A 20,439-nucleotide genomic window follows, 5' to 3' on the forward strand; every position below is an offset into this window, starting at 1 on the left:
GTGACGTTGCGTTGGGTGACAGTGACATCTGGGCGAAATGACATTACTTCGAATGCACTCGATTATTTTTTTACAGAATCGCAGAACTCCTGTTTTATGAAAAATATCGAGTTTCTTATTTCCACTTGCAAGTATTCTCAAATAGTAATTTTTACATCTACATACAAATTTGCAAGTAAATTGGTTTAACTTTTAGTAGTAGTCGGAAGTATTACTGGTTGCATATGTTTGGACAATTTTCAGAATTAATTTTAATTTTTATTGGCTTGGTATTAGTATTACAATATTTCAATAATAGTTTTTAATAGTTGATTTTGATTATTTTGGATTAATTTCGTATTGTTAGAAATGTGTGATAGTGTGACAAGTTTAGAATAATAATATCAAAAATACAGTTATACCTTTTGTGTTTTGTGGTTTGAGGATCTACGCCGCAGATAGGACCGACTCAGGCGGACAAATTGAGGAACTGGGAACTGGGTAAGCTTTCAGCTAGTGTGGTTATTTTTTAGCGAGAATATAACTTGGAAGTAATTGAAAATATTTGATTTTATTATATATTTCAATGTTTGATTATAATAACACAAAGTAAGCATATATTTCGAACGAGTACAAACTCTGGCCGTTCTGGTTAAAAATCTACCGATATTCAGGGTACTATTTCCAAGTCTCTGAAACATGACATCCTTCTGGATTGACTTCTACATGTTTGTAGTAGCTGTTGCGTTTCCGTCATTTTCGAATGACGAATTCGGAGATTTTTTTCTGATGTGGACTAAGTATTGTGTTTTTGATTGCTTAGAGCGGTTTTTTGACTGGAACTTTGGAAAGTGAGCTGAAAATGTCAATTTCCGTTATTGTAAAGCTACTGAGAGCTCGATGCGTTTTGTTTTTAGTTCATGCACTGTAATAATAGTCTTGACAAGGCGGTATAGGGTTCTAAAAAATATTTCAGTGCAAAGGTTCAGCATCAATATATTTATTACCAGAATATAAAAAAAACAAAGTAGAACTAGAGAAGTAACATCAAATCTGGACAAATTAATAAAGGAATTGTTAAAATACACACAGGTATGCAGATTTAAAAAATTTAAATTAAAATTTTAAGAACGCAGATAAAACATTGCAATAAGTTATAAAAAATATATTATTGTAAACATTTTTTGAATAGAAATAAGCGATGCTTGTAGCTTAAATAGTTTATTTTTATTTAATTGGACCTATATTCTAAAATAGTTCATTTGATTCTTGATAGTAGATAGATAAATTAATACTTTCAAAAAGAATATACTTATAAAAATAAATTAAGTCATTTTATTGAAATTAAGCTAGAATAGCCTCTTTGATAAGAAATAAATTATATTTATATACAATTATTACAATAAATTCAGTGAAAGTGAAAAAATGTATGAACGTTTCCAAATATTATTCGACCTAGAAGGGTGCGGTTTGGATTGCTGGAATCCTCGAATGAAATGCTAGAGGGACGCCAGAGTTAGTTTTTCGATATTTTCAACGGTTAAAAAGATAAGGAGGGGCTTTGTTAGGTCACGTTTTAAGTCACGTGACTCTTTAAATAGGGGAACAGCTCGTAACTTTTTTATTTTTCGACCTAGAAGGGTGCGGTTTGGATTGCTGGAATCCTCGAATGAAATGCTAGAGGGACGCCAGAGTTAGTTTTTCGATATTGTCAACGGTTAAAAAAATATGGAGGTGCTTTGTTAGGTCACGTTTTAAGTCACGTGACTTTTGAAATTGGAGAACAGCTCGTAAAATTTTTATTTTTCGACCTAGAAGGGTGCGGTTTGGTTTGCTGGAATCCTCGAACGAAATGCTAGAGGGACGCCGGAGTTACTTTTTCGATATTGTCAACGGTTAAAAAAATATGGAGGTGCTTTGTTAGGTCACGTTTTAAGTCACGTGACTTTTGAAATTGGCGAACAGATCGTAAAATTTTTATTTTTCGACCTAGAAGGGTGCGGTTTGGTTTGCTGGAATCCTCGAACGAAATGCTAGAGGGACGCCAGAGAAGTAGAGATTTTAACGATGTTTTGAATTGAGGGAAGTCCTGTGCCTGCTTAAAAATGCTTACTTATAACATAGTTTTCAATGAAATTAAATTATTTTCCCTTTTGCAGTAATTTGACAGCATATTTTCCAATTATCAATTTACGTTTTTCATCAAATTTTGCACTTCCACTGAAAGTAAGTAAATTACAATACAGAGTTCGCTACAAACTACAATAAATACGTGTAAGACCGGATAGCACCTTCGAGATTTGTGTGGTTGATGTGTAAGACAGTAGACGACGACAGGTACAAGAGCTAAGTACATAGAAAAATGACACCGAACATAGAACTAATCCTTCTCCTTAATGTCCTCGTCGATCTTGCGCCATCTCTCCAGGTTTTCCTGGCACATGTCCAACATGGGCTTACTTTCGGGTATAAGCGTATACAGCAGCGTGTAACAAGGAACGCAGATACCCGTCAGGAACCCGACTTGGCTGGAAGGCTGTTGGTCGGGCTGGTATCTGTCCATCATGGGTATGGGCTTCCTCCCGGCGGCCCTCTCGGCGTCTCCCTGCTGGTAGAACTCCTCGAAAATCACTTTTACAGTCTCAACTTGGATGTCCCACGGTTTCGCACTGGCACTCAGGTCGCTGCCGGTCATCGCTATGGCCTGGATCAGGCCCCTGTGCTCGTTATTGGACCAGGAGAACTTCCTCGCTTGCAGGACCTGCAACAGCTTGGTCTTGTTCGGGAAGAACACTGCCAGGTCCGTGGCTAGGATGCAGTGCTTCAGAAGCCCCAGCACCTGCTTGTAGTCGCTGCTGGAGAGCTTGCCGAAAATGTTGTGGCCCTCCTGAAAGTACAGAAAGATACCGGTATTAATAATATGGGTGTTTTTCCGGAGGGCATATTTTCCGATCCCCACGCGGACCTCGCTAGAGGGCCTTTGCGGAGCCAGCGTAGAGTGTGTTCGAACGTCCACCCAAGTACCATGTAATTCAATAATCAGTGGATCCTGGCCAGGGGAAGAGTGAACAAAGAAGTATTATCTCTGGCTATTACTTAAAATCCCGAACTTTTATCCAAAAAATTCATTGTATAATATCAGAATTCTGTAGCCGTACAGAAATTACGAATGGAAAATCTCTTGTACAAATTCAATTAAAAATAAACTTGGAATATAAGATTAATAGCATCCAGCTTGGATATTGAATTAAAAGAAACGAGGAATAAGAAAGGTTTTATAACCGCATTAAACTGATAAAAATATTTTTAGGAATTCGTCACATCTCACGCAAATATTATTAGTTTTCAAGATATGCCTGTTAATCAGAACTGAGGAATTTGATTACGTTGAAGCTCAGGTTTGCAGCAAATTGTACTCACCTCGTTTCCACTGTTTGTCGCAAGACCAAATAGCATTATAAATAAATAAGAAATAACTTCTAAAAACATTGAAATATTTTAAATACCTGAAAGTAGTTCCATACTAACTAACCCCCCGGCACTATAAGGACATTAAGTAGTTCCCGTATTTAGAGCTTTTTGGGGTATTTCGAAGATTTTAAAAGTTTTCTATGATTTCTAATACTATTTTGACGCATTCTGTTGTTTTATAGAAAAAATGCTATTAGAGATATGTAAAACTATACAGTATAAGTAATACATTATGTAGACTGACTGTGAAAATTATTTTTAAAGTTTCACGAAACTCAGTCCGTTATTTCGTGAGGACAATTTCTTCCCGCATGCTGCAACTAAAACTTTCAACATGAAGTTTAGGGAAAATTACGGAATTCCTACGCCTGGTATTTTAGATTCAGGAAAGTTGTGTAAAGATTGGCGTTACCTCTATATAAAATTAGCAAACAATAAAGTTACCTGTTGCAAGATAGTAACCGTTTGGTTGAAATGGTGATGCTCCATAGTTGATGTGGAATATATAGCTGCTAGCGGAGATTCGATATCTAACATGAATTTGTTGTTCTTTCCTCTATGGTCCAGATCGTGGCATAACGCTCCTATGTACAGAGCTAGACACTGAAACAAGCAGTATAAAAAAATATTGAAAAATGTATTTTTCCTCGAGAAATAAATATATACAGAAGATATAAGACACCTTGTATAATTAGAAATAATTTTAAAACGCCACGAAAATTTTAAGGGGCGATACCTCTTAAAGAAGCACCCTGTATATTCAATTAAAACAAAATTTATGAAGTTATAAATATCCAATCTCCATAAATCTGTGCCAGGGTGAGTAAACTGTCTGAATTATTTCAAATTCAGAAATCATGTTAATTTTCTTGTAGTTCAGTTGAGTTTTGGGTAAAGTTTCTGTTTTCATTAAAATTATTCCAGGAGGACCTGAACAGGAATAACCGGAAATTTATGAATGATTACAGTATAAAAGCTTCAAATGTTAGGTTCTGAAACCGGTGCTGAATTTGTGGAGTTGCATACAAATTAGCAGAACCAACTAAGTCGGAAGTATTTAACGCTTGTTACATTCATACAACTCATTCCGAGTTCTATGAACTTCACTTTATTAGTCGTTACGATCTTCAACACTGAAAATTTACCTCTTTTAGCTTTTACTGAAGGTATATAGAGAAAACAGAGAAATGAGCTACAATATACGGCCGTTAAATGTACTCTCGAAAAACAGCACAGCAATCACTACAACAATGTTTACAAACTGACTTTCGAATACAGTCCGGCTTCGTAAGAAACCTACAAACTATTTTTCACCCCTTTAAATTTTTGAGATAAGTTCATTAACACCCTGTATATAATAAAATTATAAATTTATAAGCGTATTCATTTTGCTTTAATTTGCTGACGGCTCGTTTTTTTTTTTAATTAATGAACGTAGATAAACTTCAACACCTATCACCGTCACCCTGTGTAGCTAATTAAAATTTTTTTTCTATCGAGCAAATTTCGACAACTTAGGGTTTCTTATCAGCGACTGATGGATGAAACCCTGTCAGGTTCGCGTCAAAGGAGTGATTAAACGCACAAATTTCCATTTTGTAAGCGCTAATCAATTTTATACTGTAGTTAACTTAGTTTAATCTAATGTATGTCATGTTACAGCTGACTGTAGCTGAATTGATTAAAGTCGCACACACCTGAGATTACATGGAACTTAGAATCTAAATGATTCAGCTTAAAATACATTCAAATGACGTCTACAACACGTCAGTAGTCTCTTTTTCCGCACTGTTTTTAACGTACTATATTAAATGCAGAAAAATTCATTTTTCTTCGGCATCCCAATAAATATTTTTTGATAGTTTTACAATTTTGTCTTAATGTTCAGTAATCCAGATATATTGAAGCGATATAATTGAAAGCATAGCAATTTTTTATAAGTATATAGAAAAATGTCTCTTACCTCGATTTGCTTGAAGAGCCCCTTGGACTTCTTAATAATGCAATACATACTATTAGCCACAGAAAACCCGTGTGTCCAATTGTGATAAGGTACCCTCCTGTAGTTCTTCCTAACGGTCAGCGTGAACCTCAGCAACGTATTCTGGTCGAATCCGTTCAATCCGAACAAGTCCCAGAACATATAGATCGCGCACTTAGCCTTCTCGTAGTCCCCCAAATCAAATGGATTAAAATAGTAATCGTCCACCCCTACCATGTCTCTAGGAACGCCCTCTTTGAGCACCGTTTGGTACTCCTCTTCCGTGCAGGTGTTGTGGTAGCTCAACACCTCCAGCGCCACCTTATACTTTTGTTCAGATCTTTTTATTTTGTCGTACAGTTTGGCGTGGTGGAGGGCCAAGCCGCAATAGACGGCGAACATCTCGAAGGCTTCCTCGTCGTCTTTGGTGAATGACCCGAAGTGTTTGTTGACCATTTGTACCACTCCGATGATGGAGCCTCTTATGTAGATGGGCATGCAGAGGATGGTTTGGGTGGTGTAGCCTACCAAGAGAATTCGTTGAATTTTCAATATGGAAACATTTATTTATCGCAATGAAATGTCCAATGACGGGACATAATAGAGTTGGAAGATTTATGATATGACATACCCGTCAATTGATCCACCGTGCGATTGAATCGGGAGTCCGCATAGGCGTCTTTGATGTTGAGGATCTCCCCCGTCATGGCGACTTGACCCGCGATGCCCGTGCCCAAAGGAAAACGGATTTCCTTCGACGGGTGCACCTTGATTTCCTCCGCCTCACCACCGATGGCATAGAGACCGTCCGTGTCGGTATTTTCCACGCCGACATCGAAAATTGTGGCGTAGAGCTCTTTGTTCTTGGAGTCGACGAGGAAGAGGGACGCTCTGTCCGCGTCCACCAGGCGTTGGGCGAAGTTCATGATCTTCATGACGAGCATGTCCATGCTGACCATGTCTTGGAAAATGGACCTGGAGATAAATTTAAGTGTAATGCGATAGGAAGCCTTCGTCTTTGAAGTATATTGAATAAGCAAACACGCTTTTTCCATGGGAAACGACTACTCTACGGACTACAGCTCCGAGCAGAATAGAATTACACCCGCAATATCTTGTAAACGTCTAAAATGATGTATGCTTTGTGCCAGTGAAAATTTCATAGTAACAATAAATTATTATTAAATTATTCTATATTATTATCTTATTTTTATCAGCAATGTCACGAAGCGTGATTTACAGCGTCTGTTATATTGTTGTTGATGCATTTCGGCGACGACACTGATTATTATTAAATTACAATCCACGGGTGCAGAAATATTTAAATTTCATTTACTCCGGTTGAATTAGATCATAAAACCTGAAAAATCTCAGCCATATTTTTATATTTAATACGAGGTGAAGAGAGACATAGCTTCTATGAAGGTAGCTGCTATCTCTTTCTCGCCGAATCAACGTCGGCCATTTGTTTTTTGCCCGCCTATCGTCCTGTTGTCATATCCCATCAGATGGATTGACTCATCGGAACCAGGTCATGTCAGTAGTCCTTCACAAACTAAACACAGTGCTTCAAAAAAATTAGTTGCGTTACGTAGCATACCGGAATAACGTACGTATGGAACTAAATTTTAATTCAAACAATCGGGAATGACTTAAATTACGTCGACGCCCTACATAATTGATGCTCATTTTTTAATTTTACCCTGGGACTCGGTCCAGATCTCTCATTAATGTACTTTTATAAAGAATAGCTAGATAAGCGACATTCTCGCTGTTACAGTTCTCATCCAGACAGAGATTAATGTTTTCCAGGAAGTTATTTCGGTGCCCGTTTTTGTACTCGGATTTTTCCGGTTCGTTGTTGCAGAAATGCTTAAATTCTTCAAATACCTGCACTTGTTTATTACTTCACAATCAACATTTCTCGTTGTAGTTACTGGAAGCTTAAATTAGCACTAATACAAACAGCTTAATGTCATGTATTTCGTTCAAGTGTATATTTTGAGACAACAACAGTTATATAAAATATATTTTTACAAGTAGTAGCGAAAAAAACACCAATTATTTTTAGGTGGTCACATGCAAATATGGACACTAAGGTGTAGTAAATATTGAAGAAAGTAAGCAAGACCAAATGCCCAAGGAAACCTTGAAAAAATGACGAATGACAAGCTTCACAAAAAAAAGTCTTGTTCGAATGACCAGAATACATTATTCCTATGTATTTTGAATCATTGCATTCGAATCTGATGTCAGATTTGCCCCAGCAAATCACCAGAACTTTCTAACATCCAAAAATGCTTAAAAAACTTACAAAATCGACAAACCAGCATTTAAAATCCAAGTATGACTTGCCAGCGCCTGAAACAAGTGGTTAGGTCTTTAAATTCCCATGTATCTTGACCTGCTGAACACGAATCCAAAGTCAGTTTAACAACAAATCCTTCCTAACCTTAAAAAGAGCCACAAAATAAGCTTCTATGATCTAGGTATGATTTAACAGCGACTGAAAATCATGGTCTGACTTATGTATTCCCGTGTATTATGACCCGCTCAATTGCCCCACCAAATCACCAGAATTTTCTATCCTCGTGTCAGTTCCTGTTAAACGTTTTATCAAAGCGAACACTATTACGATTTCTCATTATGAATTCAACTTGTGTAACTAATGGTACAACGAGAAAACAAAAGCGCTACAACAGCGTCAATATTTTCTCAATTTAGTTTCTTTCGTACTTGGCAATATGCAGCAGCCATCTTTATGGGACTTTGTCAGGTTTGCGCTTAGCGATATTGCATTATAGGAAACGTTCCGCTTGATGAGATGGCATTCGATTTATTCGATATTAGGAGATTCTTCAGTTTTATAGCTCGCGCTGGGGCTTCCAGCTGATGATATTTTCTAACGCTTCAAGCGGAAATAAAATGCTGACTTTGTATAGATAGCCTTGACGTTGCTTTGTATCGTCACGAAATGAAAAAGTAGGTACGTTCTAAAATGAATAATGTAGATGTAAAATCCGTAAAGCTAGCATAAGTAATGTTGTTGCGTAAAATTGCAATAACGGGTAAAAGCTAGCTCTATATGATTTTCTCTTTGAGCCATTAACTTGTTCTACACCAAATAAAACAGCCAACAAAAATAAACCGTGAACAGTTTAAATTTAAGTAGAATCCGATCCTGTCCCAAAAGCTCACGACGGGCAACTCACACACCTATGACGGCAATCACATAAAAAACGCTTCATTTTGTTACATTTTTATCCAATATTATATACCCTGTATAATGACAAAATATATCAAGGCATATATAATTAAAAGCCCTTTTCGCGACCTATTTAATGTCATAAATTTCGACACAGTACATTGAAGATATCTTTAATTGCTATTTTGTTATAATGACATGTTTTTTTAATTAGGCCTGAAAAGTTTTAAGGAGTTTCAGACTCTGTATATAAAACCCAGAGAAGAATTATGTTTTGAAACGACATCGTCAAAAGTGCCGCGTTTCCAAGAGCTACAACAAAACGTGTATTATTAATGATACGCCAGTAGTTGAAATACCTGACGTTCCGTGCTGCAAGAAGTTACATCGAAGAACATAAATCTTAATTTTCAGTCCATTTGATGTCTCAAATTCCTCGTTTCAACGCTCGTTTGTTATGGAACTTAACGGGGCATTCTGCTGACGAATGATCCTAGCGCAACGGTGATTTTAAGAACATTTCATCATGATTCATTGAACAAAATATATGTCATTTATCATTTCAACCGGATATTTAAATTCTGTGTCAAATCTAAAGAAAAAAAAGAGGTAAAAGCAAAAAATCAAAAATATAATGTTACCCATTTTCGATTTTATTAAAATATAGGTATCGACTGCACTGAATATCTATTTTACAAGCATTAATTCCATTTAATCCATCATAAAACGTATAATCACTGGTCGTAGGGCAGAAATTTAAATATTTGATAGAATATGTTTTATTTCAAAAACATTTTCCTTTTGAAGTAATTTATTAACCAATTATCACACATTTTATGACAGAGAGCAAAAATATTAATTACTAGAGATCGGTGGTGCCGGCGTAAATAACCATTTCAAAAGCGAAAATGACTGTTCAATATTTATCGAAGTCATAGGTGCATATCTAAAATTGTCGTAGATGTTATCCGCTTCATTGTACAATAACATGTGCATGTCTGCCTCTGATCCGCAGCTTCGCATCGATCAATTTATTCGATACGTATCCTAATGCCTGCCTGGCGAGCCGCTGAACAATCCAGGTTTTTTGCTGAGAGACGTTAGTCGCGCAATTCGCTGTCGTTTGTGCGCTTTGCTTGGTAGATTGTATGGCACATGTTTTTATGGCAGTCAGTAATTATTTTTTTTTGATAATAATGTACGGTAAGAAATATTTTGCAATAGCAAATCAATGATGGTTATTTATTATATTATCTGTAATAAATAGCATGCTCATTAAATGGCTTGAAGATTATTTTGAATACATAAATAACCTATTATTTGGCAACGCATTATTTTCTCCGCAATAAAGATACCCGCAGTCCGCAATAACTTAATTATAAACAAATATTATCACGAGCAACTCCTATTAATATTGATTTTAGTAAGTTGATGATATTGCTCCAATAAAAGCATTAATGATAATGAGATAATTTTTTTCGGTGCGCAATGGATTCTCATGCAATCTGATCAAATAGAAATGCAAATTTATTACAGAGAATGCAGCATATGGCGCAGATTTGGTTGCGTAAAATTATACAGCGATTATCGAAATAGGAATAGATATACAGATACTTTACTTCCAGTTGTTGGTTTACTGTATCTATCTTTATTAGAAGCATTAAATTTTTCTACCGTACATCTAGGAGTTTTTTTTAAATGCAATAATTATTATTGGGATATAGAGTGATACAAATGTCAATAGTATTTGAAACCTGGAACGCTAGACATTGATAGATCGATTATAATTTCACAGATTTTGAGTTAGTTTATGTTTAACTGTGTTTTGTAACAATCTTAAAGGCAAAGTTGATATTGTAATATGTGAAAATATAAGTTTAAAGAATTTCTTTAAAGAGAGTTTTAATCTAGAACAGAAGAGAAAAATTCCCAAACCTAAACTATTAGTGATTGATCAAGAAATTCCATAAACTCAGAAATAAAAACAGTAGCAGAAAATTAAAAAATGATGAGCTTTGCAGCCTCAAATGGATGGATACAAAAATTTGTTGAAACATGACCCGCGAGAACGGTACTTCGATGAGGATTAGTGGACCGATGCAGGGTCCGCCGAAGTTACGCGTAATAATTCTTGATTAACGTTTCAGATCAATGAGAATTGTTATTTATGTCCTTTCAGAAACATTCTGTTCTAAGAAATAACAGTAAATCTAGGATCACTCACTTGACTACAGCCAGCAGAAAGTCGTTAAGCTTTTTCTGCTGATTCATATTGAGGTAGAGGTGGGCGTAGTGGAGGGCGATACCGCCCCACACCAGGTAGCTGGAGGCGATCTCTTCGTCCTCTTCGTAGAACGGACCGCCGGTATCTCGCCTCCACAGCTCGAGCACCGCCGCTAGTTTTCCATCAGACTGCATAATCGGCTGGCATTGGACGTGAACGATATCGCCTTGCAGCTAAAAGAAAGACACATATTTGACAAACAATGGACTATAAAAGTTGGAGTATAAAGCCAGTGTTGTTTTTGTTCTCGTTGTTGCAGACGTCAGTTTGGTCTGAGTTACATTTTTATGTCTTTAAACTGGGTTGGCAGGACAAGGAATTCGAACAAGCGTAGCATGTGCCGGATATAAAATACAGCATAAAAATAAAAAAATTGGGAACGATAAAAATTAAGTTTGTGCTTTTAAAAATACACGTTAAAAGTTATTAAAGTTATTTTTTTTTATGGAATAATATAAACTCTAAAATTATCTAAAGGTAGTAAATTACAATATTAGTTTTGTTTTGTATGAATTATTTTGATCAATTTAATATTATTCATCAATTCTCCAATATTTAAGGTTAAAGTACTATTTTTTCTTAATTTTATCTGTATTTAACAAAAAAAATATTTTTTTCAAGTATCTAGATGCTTTATTTGGGGCTGTGCAACATTTTGAATATTGGTCAATTTTTTTTCAACATTTTTTTCAAAAAATTATTTTGCGAAAACTATCAAACCGATTTTAATGAAATTTGGTGTATTGTTTTATTATACTCTAAAGTTTTTTTTACCAAAATTAGAATGCCCTCGGAGCAATTAAAATATATTTTTTAAATTATCCAAAAAAACTTGATTATTTTGCCTTTAATAAATTTAAACATTTTTAACTTATTGCAAAATTTAATTCTAAAACTTTTTTTGCTCTTCAATATTCTTCCAAAATGCATAGGTTCCAAGATATTAGTAAAAAACTCAGATAAAACAGATATTTTTCTAAATTTTTGGTCATACTTTAAATAGTATTTTTAGCTCTCATTTATTATTTGTGTCTAATGCTCAAATGAAGGTTATAAATATAGCATTTATTAATTATTCATCCCCTCTTTTTCCGGGTAATCAACAGCTGGAAAGTGAACAGAATAGAACCTGAATAGATACAATGAAATACTTGCAATTTATTCTCTGATAAAATCCAACGAAGGCATTGTTAGATCAAAACAACAGCTTTTCCTTACCGTTCTCCTAATGCTACGTTTAATGGAGACAATATATCTCAGTAATAAACTAGATAGGTAATGGCTTAAGTAGTAAATAAATGATTATTTGATCTTGCACTGCCTTGAACGAAAATTGATGTGACAGGAACTGATTAAATAAGCCGTAGTGCTGCAACAACAGGAGAGAAAATATCAGACACAGCAATTTACGTTTTTGAAGCAAAACTTTTGTGTAGTGATCATAATATGCATCAAAACCGACGCAACTATAAGGGATAAGAAGATACAAGATATTCTAGATTCAGGAGATCCATTTTAACCAAAAAAAAAACGAATCCTTATGAAATTGCATCTGCCCATATGACTCTTTATATCGCCCTCGAAGTTTTACATATGCACCGGTTCACTTTTATTACGTCCTTTCCAACAAATCGTGGCAATAAAACGTAAGTCCCCAGCACGTACGATACTGCCCAATTGTAGTTTGCCACCGCAATCGTGCTATTTTTGTTAGATACAAAGTGCAGAAGCTCCAGGGATGTAATAAAACAAATAATATCGCAGTATATGAAGAAATAGTATTCCAAAATGTCAATGAATTATCGTTATGTCGATTAATTGGAACTGACAATTCATTTTTGTTACTCGTATTTTCGAATTCATGGCAAGGCTACATAATTCAGCGCATAAGTTAAATTTGACAATGTTCTGAATATTTAGAACGACGTTTCAATAAGGGACAAATGAAAATCAATTTAGATAGTCTCAGTGGATAAAAATAGTCACGGTGAAGCGGTTTGGTAGACATCTGTATTGTTCGAGGGATTGAGAACTTTTAGAAGGACTTATTTCAAGGGATTGCGATGTGGCATAAAAACGACCTTACCTCATCCATCATTTGACCTGGAAAGCGCGGATCGGGGGTGTTTCTCGAAATCCGGACCGGTTCCAGGGTGCGAGCCACGTAGGAAGGTACGTTAACGCCGTTCTGGATCCTCTGTTGCTTGTGTTCCCCGTTTTCCGTCTTGGACTCCAGGCCCAGGAAGAGACGTAGATCCTCCGGCTCGTTTCTGTCTGCCAGGTACAACCTGCGACGAAACAGTAAAATAAATTATTGCACGAAAGTGTATTTTATCACAATTTCGGCCTTAAAAGTCGAAATTGAAACATTAAATCCGAAATTACGAATTTAAGAAGCAAAATTCTAACTTTTAACTTGGAATTTCAACTGTAAACTAGATGTTTCGAATTTAAATGTCGAAATTCTAGTTTTTATTTTGGAATTCCGATTTTGAACTAGGAATTTCGATTTTAAAAGTCGAAATTCTATTAACTTGGAAATCCGACTTTAAACTACGAATTTCGATTTTAAAAGTTGAAATTTTAACTTTTAACTTTGAATTTAGATTTTAAACGGGGAATTTAGATATTAAAAGTCGAAATTTTAACTTTTAGCTTTGTATTCTGATTTTAAATTAAGAATTTCGATTTACAAAGTTGAAATTCCAACTTTTAACTTTCAGTTTCGACTTTAAATTGGGAATATCGATTTTAAAACTCGAAATTCTAACTTTTAACTTTGAATTCCGACATTGGATTCAGAATATCCATTTTAAAAGTTGAAATTTTAACTTTTAAATTAGAATTCCGATTCTAACCAAAGAATTTCGATTTTAAAAGTCGAAATTCTAACTTTTAACTTTGAATTTCGACTTTCAACGGGGAATATAGATTTTAAAACTCTAAATTTTAACTTTTAACTTTGAATTTCGACATTAAATTATAAATTTCGATTTTAAAAGTTGAAATTCTAACTTTTAACTTGGAAATCCGATTTTACACTAGGAATTTCGATTTTAAAAGTCGAAGTTCTATTAACTCGGAAATCCGACTTTAAATTACGAATTTCGATTTTAAAAGTTGAAATTTTAACTTTTAACTTTGAATTCTGATTTTAAATTAAGAATTTCGATTTACAAAGTTGAAATTCTAACTTAACTTTGAGTTTCGACTTTAAATTGGGAATATCGATTTTAAAAAACTCGAAATTCTAACTTTTAACTTTGAATTCCGACATTAGATTCAGAATTTCCATTTTAAAAGTCGAAATTTTAACTTTTAAATTAGAATTCCGATTCCAACCAAATAATTTCGATTTTAAAAGTCGAAATTCTAACTTTTATCTTTGAATTTCGGGTTTCAACGGGGAATATAGATTTTAAAACTCGAAATTTTAACTTTTAACTTTGAATTTCGACATTAAATTATAAATTTCGATTTTAAAAGTTGAAATTCTAACTTTTAACTTGGACATCCAATTTTAAACCAGGAATTTCGATTTTAAAAGTCGAAATTTTAACTTTTATTTTTGAATTCTGCCTTTAAATTAAGAATTTCGATTTTAAAAGTTGAAATTCTAACTTTTAACTTGGAAATCTGATTTTAATTTAGTAATTTCGATTTTCAAAGTCGGACTTCCAATATCTAACTTTCAATTCCAACTGTTAAACTAAGAATTTTGGTTTTAAATATCGAAATTCTAACTTTTAATTTGGAATTCCGATATTAAACTAGATGTTTCGAATTTAAAAGTCGAAATTCTAATTTTTTACATGGAATTCTGATTTTAAACTAGGAATTTCGATTTTAAAAGTCGAAATTATAACTTTTAACTTTGAATTCCGACTTTAAACTGGGAATATCGATTTTAAAAGTGAAAATTCTAACTTTTAACTTTGATTTTCGACTGTAAATGAAGATTTTCGATTCTAAAAGTCGAAATTCTAACTTTTAACTTAGAATTCCGATTTTACACAAAGAATTTCGATATTAAAAGTCGAAATTCTAACTTTTAACTTTAATTTTCGATTTTAAACGAAGAATGGAGATTTCAAATGTCGAAATTTTAACTTTTAACTTTGAATTCTGATTTAAATTAAGAATTTCGATTTTAAAAGTTGAAATTCTAACTTTTAACTTGGAAATCCGATTTTAAACTAGGAATTTCGATTTTAAATGTCGAAATTCTAACTTTTAACTTTGAATTCTGATTTTAAACTGGGAATTGAAAGATTAAACTAAAATAATTTAAAATGCCATAACTTCAGTTTCCTCTTCTTTTGTATATGAATTTAAAAAAATTGAAATATTCCATTACAATTTATTTCTAATAAGCATTTAGTTTAAGTATACTTTTCTGAAAATATCCATAACCTAATCAACGCAATATATTCTTAAAGAATATTCACTTATTTTACCAATTTATTTGTTACAAATAGAATGGAGATAATACGAAATCAGAAAAAGGGCAGCTTTTGTATGAATTCAAAGCCAACTACTCGTTCCATTATAAAATGCAACATTGTGTTATATCTCGGACATAAAATTTGTCCGAAGTTATTTATTTCTGGCACAGCTTTAGTTACATATACTCGTATAAACTATATAAATTCCTTCTACTTATATATTATACAAGCAAGATGTGTAGAAAAAACAACATTTCAGTAGACCTTTATTCAATACTAATAAAAGTATAGGTAGTAAATACGAAGACTATTCTAGAGACAACCAATAATGAAGTTATCGACATATTCGAATTAACATCCATTTTATTTAAAGGATCACATCTAACTTCACTTATGACTGCATGGATCATTTTGGAATTCTATCTCAACAAATATCGTCCGGACTGTATTTTAATACAAAAAAAATACAAGAGTTACGTAATCTATTTTATCCTACCCTATTATCTGCGGCTGTTTTTGTTAGCATAATAACATTGATAATGTCAGCAGTTTCATCCAAATGTATGATTTTGTTTGTCAACTAGGATATGTTTATTCAATATAACCCTTAAACTAATGCCCCCCTAATCTAAACGAATTTTCGATAATCTTCCGAATTCACTTACATCGGAAACTGACATTTTAAGTAACACCTATAAGTTTCAATTGCAATTGCACAAAAATATCAACGCAGATAGATTACTTGGTTCTATTCCTCTATGAGATAAATAACTTTGAAATGAAACATCGGAGGGCACAAAGATTGATTCGAAGTAGCTTTTCAAAAGCATGTGACTTTATTGGAAAATATTCAGCATACGCTTTGATCTTGGAACTAATTATACGATATAAGGCTTACAGGTAAGAAATAAGATAAATAATATAAGATATGGAAGATAGACATTAATTCATTGAATCTTTGACTATATCTGACTAATGATGTAAAAAATAAATAAAACTGCAATTAGTTCCTGTTGACGCAAGCATATAATCATTGGGGTGGTGGCCGATGATATTTAATCTACCTAATTTCTAGTAATCCCGGACACAATCAATCCTGATTGTGTCCAATTAATTAAAAAATCAATTAATTGGAACTTATAATTAAAATGAATTGTTTGTAGCAGTTTATCCAACTTTATACAGTATTGTTCTAGCTTATTCAGGTGTATTTATAGAATATAATCAAGTTTTATTATCTGGTATATACTAAATTTTAATTTGTTTTTAAAATACATTAAATCAGCTTGCGAGTATAATAAAAATTTTTAATTTTACGCTGGCTAAACCAGGATTAAAATGTTTTCTGTACACTTTGAGTCAGTTTAAAGCTGGATAATGACAACTAATATTTGTCTACTATTTTAGCAGAACTGACATTTACTTTTTTGAATAGATGATTAATATTCAGATTAAAGGAAGATGTTTAATAGTCAGTTACTGTGTAATGTTTAATAGGAATTCGGAAACGCGAAAGGCGGACCTTAAGTGAGGTCGGTTAAAGGCAAATTCGATGTAGTTAGTGGCGTTTAATCGAAATCTTATTACAAAGTCCCCCGAGAAATCCTAACAGGTCGATGCCAGGGGCCATAATAGACTGTCGCCCAGTCGTTAGTGGTAATCCTTCACGTTTGTAGTTTTAACTAATTTGACACTGGATTGACGAAGGAAGCTTTACTGTACGTTTATTAATCAGCAAAATAAATGGTTGGAAATTACAAAGGAAAAAGTAGGTTAAAACTATTTATACCATACGGGAATATTTTGTGATCGAGAGTTAGTTTTCTTTAAATGCACTGTAATAAGCAGGTTTAATTTAGTGTTTTTAGTTTTATTTACTCTAAATACGCAAATTCAACTACTTATCTAATTTGGTTTTCTCAAGGACCTGTCTTCATAAACCGTTTCGAAGCGAAAAGCTTTAAACGCGATATTACTTTTCCAACAATGTTGTAGAATTAAGATAAAACTTTCTGTTATATTAAAATTATACACTTTCATTTTGTTCACGGGATGAAATCATCAGCTTTAATTTTTTTGTATTCGACCCTACGCAAATATGAAACAAGCACAGTGCCCAACATTATTGTCTTTTTAATATATTACCCCAGCCACTAGGGGCATAAAATTCAGTAATATTAAAACAGGAGTATTAAATTAAACTGGGAAAGTATTATTTCCACAGGGTCGTTCATCCTCCATTATGCTGAGATAAAACGGAACGGGGGGGACGATTCTATTAAAGGACAAAGTTTCCTGTACTACCATAACATTATTGGAAAAGTAATACCATATTTCCAGCTTTCCAGTTTGAAGTGGTTTTATTTTACGTTGGTGTGAAATCTAGACTGAGTTAAGTTACGACTACGATAAATTTTAATCAAAGGATAACCCAGATCTAGATGTATTGGAATAATTTCGGTATTTGTAACTAAGTATAACTAAAAGTAATAAATCAGATTGACTGGTAGGGTTTAGGCGGATGTCAAAGTAAGTACAATGTTTTTTCTTTTTATTACTACTGCAAATAACTAAACTAAAATACTTTTACATACAGAGTGTCCTTCAGCAATAAATAAAATGTTATATAGCCTTATCCACGCCCATTACAATACAGAGTGTCCCGCATCCCGAAACGACACCCTGTATAAAAAATCGGCCCCTTATTGAACGCAATTAAAAACCATCCTGTAAATGATGTAGTTTAAGATGACGTCGTAACTTTAGGAAGATTGTCTCTTGATTTTCGCTTTGACCTGGATTGTCTTCACTAATAAATGAAGTGTGTGTCGCGTTTTGTAAATTCAGTGCTATCATATTAATAGAAGAATAGAATCAACATGAAATGATACTCTTCAAATAACTATTAAGTTGTTTTATTTATACGAAGACTGAAATTTATCTCGGGGTCGAAGTAAACGCTGAAATCCTTAATAAAATCTGACTCATGCAGAAATACATTATTCACAACAAAGGCTAAGTCTACTGAGATCTTCCTGGAGACCAACGCAGTCTTGAATGGTGTTTATCTTTAAATAGATTTTTATGCCATCATTGTATAGAAGGAGAGAACAAGGTTATTAATGGAATTATGGATTAACAGCGGGCCCAGGATTGATCCCTGAGGATAACATACATACTGATACTGATACCTGTCAGAAAGATAACAATATAAAAGAGACAGCATAGAAAGTGAAAGTACTAATTTAGTACTACACACAAAAGCCTTGGAGAAATCAGTATAGATCGCATCCCCTTGTTCTTAATTGTCCAACTCCTCTGCCTAAGGCACAATAAATTGTTGTTGTGGAGCAACTTCGCATAAAACCATGCTGGTTACTGCTAATAATATTCTTCACATGGCTGTAGATACAGTCAGCGACATTATTCGTATCACCGCTTTCAATTGGACAGGTTTTCCTTGTCCTCCGCATGTAAGTATTTAATCCCCCAGATTAGATTACATTGAAAACTTCCTTTATGGGGCATAATGGTGGCTGATAACGCGCGTTGTTCAAAATCCGAATAAGGCATCCGCTAAAGAGTAAAACTCGAGCCCGCATTATTCTCCATAAAGCAGGATAATAGGCACGTAAGGTTAAACAACTGCTTTTGCAGACGTAAAATTAACTGCTCTAGCTGCTATTCATTGAACAGGAAAATGACGCGGGGAATTTTACGACTGCTAGGAACGGTTCTTCTCGAAAATAATGTACGTAGCCTCTCGCAAACCATGGTCCTTGTTCTGTTAAATCTGAAATGTCGTTTATTGTTACATGCATACATAGGGTGGAGTACAATGTTTTTTTAATTTTACAGTTGCAGAGTTACAGAAGGTGTCAAATCCACAAATTCGTTGGTTTTTAATTTTGCTGCCATCGAAGGGTCGTTTTTGGCGATAAAATAGCTTGTTTCGTGTGTTTTGGCAAATACTCGCCCAAATTTGCATCGTAGAACATTTTTGACAGGAAAAATGGCTATTTATTATTATTATTATTATCATTATTATAAGAGTGAATTCTACTAACCTGAACCCGTCGGCACTGACTGCCGAGCAAATGCAGTTGGCCAGTTCCCAGAGAACGTGATCCTTCGTCGGCTTCAGCTGAAGGCTCTGCGTCAAATCCTGCAGCATCTGCCGCTTGTCGGCGTGCACACAGAACTTCCACCGGGAGAGGCTGGTCTTCCTGCCGTTCCGGGTGCACGATTCCGGCTTCTTCTTCAGCCTCTGCGATTTGCGGATTATCCACCTTTCCAGCTGTTCGACCTCTATCTCATCCATTACGTAGCGTTCTAGGAAGTCGGGGTGTGCGAACAAGAATTCCGATACTTGGTCAGCTGAAACAAACGGGGGTCGCGTTTTTAGGTGGATTTATTGTGGATTTCACGCTCGCCGACGTTTGACGTGAAATATAAACAGCGGGAGAGATGAGAAATGCGAGTTTATGGAGTATATAGAAGATTTATGGGTATAATGGCGTTTCCAGTGGGGTAAAGTGACAAACAAAATTGAAAATGTCTGTTTATTTATAAATTTGCACGTAGAATACTAAAAATATTCTTTCCACGTGTGCGAGAGTGTATTTTGCTATTAGAGTTCATTGTGTTTTAGATTACGTGGAGCAAAAATTACATGGGAATACAGGGTGTCCCACTAAAGTCGTCGAGGTACGATATTAGAGAAAGTATAGGCCCTAGAGCTTCGGGAAAAAAATTTGATTAATAAATCAACCAAGAGAAACCGCTGAACTTTTTTTCCGAAGTTCTAGGACCTTACATACTTTTCCTATTATGGTACCTCGCCGACCTTAATGGGACACCCTGTATTATTTCAGATAGCACCTTCTGCCAAACATAACCGCGAAAACTTGAAACGGGATGCATATGTACAGTTTAATATTAACAATTAGCAGTGTGGTTAGGTATACAGATTCAATACGTAGCCACCATGAAGTTATTGCGGGGCCGTTTGACTTCACTAATTAATTTCACATGGTTGTAGATAATTGCCGATTGTGAAGTTCCGCCACAAATT

At 34.4% G+C, this 20,439-nt stretch overlaps 1 protein-coding gene across 2 annotated transcripts in view; it reads right to left on the minus strand.

The window, feature by feature from the left end:
• Positions 1 to 1,739: 1,739 nt before the first annotated feature.
• Positions 1,740 to 20,439, minus strand: part of LOC108911730 (probable 3',5'-cyclic phosphodiesterase pde-5) — a 51,067-nt gene continuing 32,367 nt past the window's right edge. For both annotated transcript variants that reach the window (XM_018716731.2, XM_018716732.2), the window contains exons 3-9: positions 19,433 to 19,742; positions 13,007 to 13,208; positions 10,861 to 11,093; positions 6,063 to 6,406; positions 5,414 to 5,955; positions 3,895 to 4,053; positions 1,740 to 2,866 (exon numbers count right to left, since the gene is read on the minus strand). In XM_018716731.2, coding sequence (XP_018572247.1) covers positions 2,360 to 2,866; positions 3,895 to 4,053; positions 5,414 to 5,955; positions 6,063 to 6,406; positions 10,861 to 11,093; positions 13,007 to 13,208; positions 19,433 to 19,742 — 2,297 coding nt within the window. In that variant the 3' untranslated portion in view covers positions 1,740 to 2,359. The remainder of the gene's footprint in view (positions 2,867 to 3,894; positions 4,054 to 5,413; positions 5,956 to 6,062; positions 6,407 to 10,860; positions 11,094 to 13,006; positions 13,209 to 19,432; positions 19,743 to 20,439) is intronic.

The sequence above is a fragment of the Anoplophora glabripennis genome, unplaced genomic scaffold (assembly GCF_000390285.2).
Source record: "Anoplophora glabripennis isolate ALB-LARVAE unplaced genomic scaffold, Agla_2.0 scaffold149, whole genome shotgun sequence".
Taxonomy (NCBI): domain Eukaryota; kingdom Metazoa; phylum Arthropoda; class Insecta; order Coleoptera; family Cerambycidae; genus Anoplophora; species Anoplophora glabripennis.